We start from the raw sequence: 8,062 nt of genomic DNA, 5'->3' as shown, positions 1-8,062 counted from the left end.
TTTAACATTTGCCGCATCAAAATCGGTGTTGCCCTGTGTTACCTACACTAATTATATAAAGAGAAGCTTCTTCTTTTTATAAGAGGAGATCTCGCGAGCGGCTGATCTTTTGAAATTTTGGACACCTACTGCAGACTTTCGATATATTAAGGGAGCGTGGCATCGCCCATACATATCGAATTTTTCATGCCGTATATCTCTGGAAGTATTTGTGGTAGTGTCCTGAAAATTGGTATAGAGAGATAGAGAAAATGGACGGGGCGCTTTACAAACATATTGAAACTTTTACTTATCTGTAAATATATACACTCAGAATACAGTGTTTTTTTTTTCTTTTCATAATATTTTTTTTTTGTAAATTTTTATAGAAATATTAAATTGAACCAAATTTTGAGTTTTGTAGCTCACTCAATTTCAGTATCATAAAGTGAGTTTTAAATGACTATAAGTTACCGTTGATTTTTGAGAATTTTTTTCGCTGATGATGTTGCGCATTTTCTCCGTATAACGAATGCGTGATAGTTTTTTTGTATGGGAAAAAATGCCGAAGAGTGTCAGTATGTAAAAGACTAAACAGAATGTGGACCAATGATACTCACCAGTTTAGAAATTGCCACCAACTATACTATACAGATTGAAGGCCGAATCACTATCGAGCCGCAAGGACTTATTCCCGGTATAACAGGCTAACCTAATATTCACGCACGCCGTCAATTTACTGTCAAAAATTTCTCATGCACATACAACTTGTATGGGACCAACCGAAATTGAACGGCGTGCGTATGAAGCTAACTCAATTTCCAATTTTTGTTCTGCGTAACATTTTGATTTGACGTTTCGCTCAATGAAATCAAATGCAAACGCACGCAAGCCAATTTCGGGTGACGCAAAAAAACAAATTCGTCGGCGTGCGTACCAAAACGCAAGCCGCGAATATTAGGTTAGCCTGTAATGCTTTCGTCTGGTTATTTAAGACGGCAATGGACGCTATGCCTTCTGTCGACCACAAAGCCAAACGTGAACGTAAATTGCTGGCGAAAACGTTGGACCAAATTTTTCAATAAAAAAATTAATTTTGGGCGGGACGAAGTTCGCCGGGTCTGCTAGTATTTTATAAAAATGAAAATATAAGAAAACAAACTAATTTTTGAAACATCTGAAAGCAGTTCCGTGTTCTACACAAATTTTCACGTCAATTTCACGTACCGGTTAGTTAGTTAGAATAAGTTAGTTTTCCTATAGGAATTTCACGTAAGAAAATGAGTTGTTTCCTTTTCAGGTCAATATAATTTTCTAGGATCAATAAAAGCGCTCGAAACATTGATTACATGCCACTTAAATATTATGCATGCTCATATTACTTAAATTCCAAAAAAAAAATTTGGTATATACCTACTAGATTTGACCCAAATAGAACAAGGGATTAAAAAGGATAATTTAGGATTTTAAATAATCTGAGCCTGCACAGTACTTAAATGGCATGTAATCAATGTATTCGAGCGTTTCCACTGATCCTAGAAAATTATATTGACCTCAAAAAGAAAGAACTCATTTTCTTACGATTAATTCCTATTCCTTAAAACTAAATGCTCGACGCGGAACCTCTTACAATGGTCCTACAGAGGGGCGATTCAGGGAGGGTCATTACTATCCCAAATACTAAAATCTGAGTCTTATTCCGGTCGTATTGCAGGGTTTGTTATTTGTTTGACATGGTCTAATATACATTGAAAATGTTCACCATACATTAGCGCACACAAGGGGTGGAGGGCTCAAAGACACAAATACAAATACAAACTGTAGCTTGAATCTTACGAGTTTACCACTGATATGTATTAAAAAAGGATTCGAAGATTTAAATTGCCAATTTCGAATTCGTTCCACCAAAATGAGCTACATAATAAAAATAATACAAGATCAGTTAATATTTTGGTATTCGAAATATTAGAAAAATTAGGCAATCGTGAAAACCACCATCTCTATCGAAACCAGAAACCAGAAGTCGTGGAAAATGTAAAAGTGAAAAGTGTAAAAATTTCATCGAATTAATTAATTTATTTTTTCTAAAATACTNTATTTTGGTATTCGAAATATTAGAAAAATTAGGCAATCGTGAAAACCACCATCTCTATCGAAACCAGAAACCAGAAGTCGTGGAAAATACACACAAAGTGTAAAAATTTCATCGAATTAATTAATTTATTTTTTCTAAAATACTGTTTTAAAATTTTTTGTCACTTTTGAAAATTGAGCGCATCTTGTGTTTATAGAACTTTTTATTAAACAAGTAATTAGGTAATAAGCAAAAAACACAACCGACTTCAATTCTCATATACAAATTTAGGAGTACCGTTAATTTTTTCATGATCCAATGATCGGATGTAAACCAAATTACGGGCCGACCGTAGAGGTACCATTTTTCTGATAAAAAAAATAAATTTTTGAAATCAGTTCACTTGGTCCAAAGTTATGCGGTGGCATACATAAAAGAAGAAAAAATATTCCGACGAATTTATAACCACCCATTTTTTTGAAGTCGGTTAAAAATGTTTGAGTTCTTTGTTAATTTTATTTAAATAAATTTCAATTTATGATACTTTAAAAAGTTTATTAATTTATTAGATATCTACTGAACATAAAACTTATATAAATGTATTTTTAAGAGCGTATTATCTGCAGCGACTTCTGGTTATTTTCTGGTGATTTATCTTTAGAAATATATATGTATATTCCAAGACAGCCCTATCTAGCTCTATATCCGCCATACCTAAAACTAAAATAGTAAAAGCACAAAATACTTTTTTAATATATTTCACTGATGAAACAAAACAAATTTACGCCAACGGCACATTTGCATATCCGCCAAAACATACTTACCCCATGAAAATGTAAAGCATAATATAAGTCAGCCTCAGACAAATTTATCAGCCAGCGTATATACGCTAAACGGTGCGTAATAACTACACTTCGCACTGCTATGCCATTTTTACCTAGGGATCAAAACCCAACAGACTTCTACATGTGTAATGCTGTGCGTTGGGTAACCGCATACACGCAGCGCTCATTTAACAGATTCCTTATGTGACAACTCTCATGCAACGCCAGGTATGCATAACTGAGCTATAATGATTAATCGCGAAAATACTTAGAGAATAAGGGAGTTTCCACTTTTTGTTTTAAAGTTATCAACGAAAAAGTTATGCGTCGATCTCACAGACAACGAAAATAGTCAGAAAAGTTAAAAAATGTATCAAAAATTAGTTCACTAATATTCACTTATCTACTGGATGCGACCAAAGAAATGTGATATTATTCCGATATAACGGTCATCCAAATGTACTTACATATGTAAGTGTTACATACTTATGTATATGTAAGTGCATACTAATATCCAAACGTATATACACATATATATAAGAGTATGTATTAAGCGTAATCACAAACCTTAAATCATTCTCTTTGAAATCAAAAGAACCAAACGTGTGCGTTATTTGTTCGAGTCAATCAAATTTAATTGAATTAAAAGAATTGACAAAAGAAATGGTCCAAAAAGAATAAAATGATATACATATGTACTTACACATACATGGTATATTATTAAAAAATTCGCCAGTCAAATTTGTGTAATACAACACACATACATAATAAGCTTAAATATAAACGAAGCACTTCATGTCTGAGTACAGCACGTCCGTTTTCAGCTTTGCAAACCTTCGCATTATACGAATACGAAGGTAAGTGAAAACACCATTATTCAAATTTAATACTCATCTCAAAGAGAAGAAGGCACTGGAATCACCGGCTGGAATAAATGCAGCCGTGCATCTGTATGTCCTAATTTGTTGGTGGCGTTGCAGTAGTAGTCACCAAAGTCCGGTTCGGAAACACTTGCTATGCGAAGTACGGATGTTGTGGTTTCGTGCGATGAGGCAGTATTGGAAATCTCGTATCGGGAATTCGACTGTAGTTTGGCACCATTGCGGTACCAGAAGACGGCAGGAGCAGGATATCCCTGCACACTGCATTCCAATTCAGCAACGTGTGCCAAAACTTGTGCCACCTTGGGACGTAACACAGCGATTTGTGGCCGGAATTCCACCTCAATCAGCACTTTATGCTCGTCAGGCTGTCCTACGCCATTGTCAGCGACACAGTAGTAAGCGCCGCGGTCAAGTCGATGTACCTCCTTGATGCGCAGTATATGCCCGGAAAGAATTGGACCACCAGCCGGCATGATAGCATTATCTTCACGCTTCCACCACAAAGTGGGTTGCGGGAAACCAGTGGCATGGCAACTCACTTCCAAATTCTGTCCTTCGGTAACTAGTTTGGACTTCGGCGTACGTTCCTCTGATATGATTGGTGGATGCTTAATGGACAAATTTAATTTCTTTGTAATTTTATCAGTTGCAGACACAATCACTTGGCACTCATATGGCCCCATGTCGCTCGCCTCGATTTTCGTTATCTTCAGAGAGTAAGTAGCACTGCCGGCATCATCGTCCCTCGTTTCGCTTATCGTGTAACGCGGGTCGCTCAAACTTAATATGTTTCGCATAGACAAGACAACAGATCGTTTGGCCCAGCTAACAGACATACGACCAACATTCTCAACAGTGCAGTTGAACTGTACATCTTCACCTACACTGGCGACAACGTCTTTGGAAATATGGCTAATAACAGGCTGGTTTGCATGTAGAACATTTGGCAGGAGCGTTAGTAAAGCAGCCAAAGTAATCAGCAACGATGTCAGTTGTTCCATCTTTACTTTATTGACAAAAACATAAACACTACACAAATTGGACTTTTTTTTGTTGGTTATTTATAAATATTTACAAGTATTTTGTTAATAACACTTGAACTCAGTTGTCCACAGGTCACGAAACGTTCTCCAACGCTTCCGATTCTTGACTGATCACTGACCGCAAGCGCAGCGAAATCGACTGAACCACGCCGAGATTATCGACCCACTCTTTGTGACTTTGATGCGCTCTCTCCCTCTTGTTCTTTAGTTGTCAATTACACGCACACGCATGCACATACAAAGATACCCTGCAGGGAAACCCCGAACTGGTGAACCAAATTGGTAGTTCCGTACTAGATCTTTATCGCCAAAAATGAACTAGGAAGATAGGAACTAAATCCCCACCAGTCCAAAATCGGCGAAAAGTGGTACTTTTAAAAAGCTAATTTTTTCAGTTTTTTTCACTAGACATCTATATCTAAAGTGACGAATTTAGGAATGGTTCGGAACAATAGAAAACGGGACGCAGAACGAACCAGATCTTATTTGTCGAATTTAGAACTAATTCGGAACTATTGAATAAGGGATGCAGCGGGGGGCTTGTTTACTTTACATGTGTTCGGCGGCTTTTTCGTTCAAATACGCTTCTATTCTGCGCTTTGCAGATGCTTTTTCATAGCTTGGTAATACAAAACTAAAATTTGTGTTAACATTTCAACATCTTGGGACCGTCTGGAATCTAAGAAATAACAGCGAGCACCTCTGAAAACTCAGCTACAGCTAAAGGTATGTAAACGTACATTTCTTACAATCATTCAAACAAATTTAATTTCAAATTGAAAACACATTTCTTCCAAAATAACTTAAAATCGTACACACGGAAGAACCAAAAAGATTGAAAAATCATGATACTTTTTTCTTTCGTCTTTCGGTTTCAAAACTGGTTCGGAACTATAGAATTTAGGACTTGTTCGGAACTATCGAAAAAGGTATGCAGCGGGGGGCAATTGACACTCCCTAGGACATCGCCATGTTAAATTCGCCAGTTGCTTGCATGCAAAAGAGATTTATCGCGAACCAGTACTGGGTCTAGATGGACTAAAAGCGCCCCAGTTCAGAACTAGAGATTTTCCCCACAGGGTACATATATACTACGTACATACATAAATACATACACAATGTACTAATTTTCATATTCTTTTGCATGAGCCTCATCGCGATATCACTACCCTGCTGGAAATACAATTAAATTAAAATTAGTTTATGCTTTTTTCAATAACAACTAACTAATTGATATTTCTTGCAGCGAACTAATTTATTTAATATGGGTTGTCATAGAAGGCAGTCAATTGTCCCATACTGAATTTATTTTCAATTACTTTACTTGTAATTTAAATTCAACAACTTAAATAAAACGAAGTTTACGAATAAGATGGCGAAAGAAAATATTGAATGAAAACTGTCTTGCTTTGTATTTGTTTAAAAATAGCTGCGATCCCTTACGAGTCCGAACCAGTCACAAACCGTCAGATTTTACTTGGAATCGATCGAGTAAAAAGGGTCCTCTCTGCCAGAAGTTACCAGTTTTAGTCCGAAGATTTTTTACTGGTAAATTCTGGTAAATATATCAAACGATCAGCTGTAGTGTGTTTGACAAACCGAATTGTAAACAAAGCAAAAGTGCACTCTGATAATGCATGTTGAAAAGTATTAATTTACTTGCTTAAGTGGATTCTAATCAGTTTGAAAGTACTTTTGGTTATTTACATGTTTGAGCTGAGTGTGTTTACGTAAAAAAATAAGCAAAACTTTACACCTAAACGTGAATTTTTAGTTTTTGACAGTTTTACTAGTTCTAGTCCGAGGAATACGGGATTGGACCTATTAATTTAAAATTATTTGACAAATAATTACATTTTGAGTACATACATATATTGATTCTTGAAACGGACTTATTTTTTCCGTCAGGGCACATCCCACAGTGAAATGCATACATGCATATGTCTGTACACGAATATATTTAAATTGTTGCAGTACATACATATGCATCTTAAAGCGTGCATACAAAGCAGGGAAGCCAACTCGTGGGGAATTCCGCGAATTGTGGAATTTCATATCGTTCAATTCTAGAAAAATAAAGTTTTAAATGGCCAAAAATTACAGTTGTTTTTTTAGAATTTTCCTTGACGCATTTGCTTTCATATAACAAAAAAACATAATTTATTTTTATATGGAAGAAAGCCGCAAAAACGTCGGCAAAAAAAAACTAAAACGAAACTTGCACTTTATTATAATAAAATTAAGTGGGCTACCAAAACCGCATACTCAACATCTTTCTAGAAAATCCAATTAAAAAGCTCGAAATTTTTACAAAAGTTTGTTGAATTTTTTTCAAATATAGCACAAAGTTTGAAACTTGGACTTACACGGTATTTGTTAAAGAATGAACTATATTTTTATGCAAAAAATAACAAAAAAAATATAATAATTCTTGCGACTAAAATTTTTTCGACCACTGTATGTACCTATGTAAATATTATATAAACATTTTTTATACTTTATTTGTTAACTAACTTTATAAAAGTTTGGTTTGGTTTATGAATACATAAATGATTTACATTTAAAAATAAAATAAACAGACCAGCAATATATCAAAATACATATTTTTTTTTTTGTAAATTAGGAAATATCTATGGGTGGGGAATTTTACGATATTTCGAGCAAAATTGGGGAATTTCATTGTCGAAATCGGGGAAGTCTCAAAAATGAGTTGGTTACCCTGATATAAAATCTCCGTCTTTGTAACTGATGTTTACTTCTAGTCTGTTTGGGTCTGTCTAGCCTTTCCTAGGGATATTCAAAAAATATCGATGTTTGAATTTATTCGACGTTAGCCGTCGATACATCGGAATGATACGATGTTTGGATAAGGAGTTTTTTCATGAATACATCGATGTTTTTATGAAAAAATCTAATCAATGTATAATTAATTCGCGATTTAATGCCAAGGAATAATAAAATTGTTTTAGGAAATAATTTCATTTGTTCGAAGTTAAATTATTTCAGTATTTTAATGCGAGTGACTATGTGGAATGATATGAGCATTACACTCTCGAATACTTAGTAAATCGTGTGGATTGAAGGCGGCTCAACAAATTGTTATTGTTTAGATTTTTTCCGTTCACTAAACATGTATGATAAGCTATATATGTATGTACCTAGATGATTATACAGATGAAAAAACTAAAGAAACGTATATAAATGCATAACACGTAAATTTTCAACAGAAAATTTATTAAATTAAAAGAATATTTCCAG

General features: G+C 34.8%; 1 protein-coding gene across 1 annotated transcript; it reads right to left on the bottom strand.

Annotated features, from left to right (window-relative positions):
• Positions 1 to 3,481: 3,481 nt before the first annotated feature.
• On the bottom strand, positions 3,482 to 4,977 carry Ama (Amalgam). The gene has a single exon (XM_017617703.1). It carries the CDS (start codon positions 4,760 to 4,762, stop codon positions 3,773 to 3,775), a length of 990 nt encoding a protein of 329 aa, XP_017473192.1. The 5' UTR covers positions 4,763 to 4,977; the 3' UTR covers positions 3,482 to 3,772.
• Positions 4,978 to 8,062: the final 3,085 nt, after the last annotated feature.

The sequence above is a fragment of the Rhagoletis zephyria genome, unplaced genomic scaffold (assembly GCF_001687245.7).
Source record: "Rhagoletis zephyria isolate East Lansing unplaced genomic scaffold, Rhagoletis_zephyria_1.1 Rzeph_scaffold_01470, whole genome shotgun sequence".
In the NCBI taxonomy this organism is placed as follows: domain Eukaryota; kingdom Metazoa; phylum Arthropoda; class Insecta; order Diptera; family Tephritidae; genus Rhagoletis; species Rhagoletis zephyria.
This window is presented reverse-complemented; position numbering and strand designations above follow the sequence as displayed.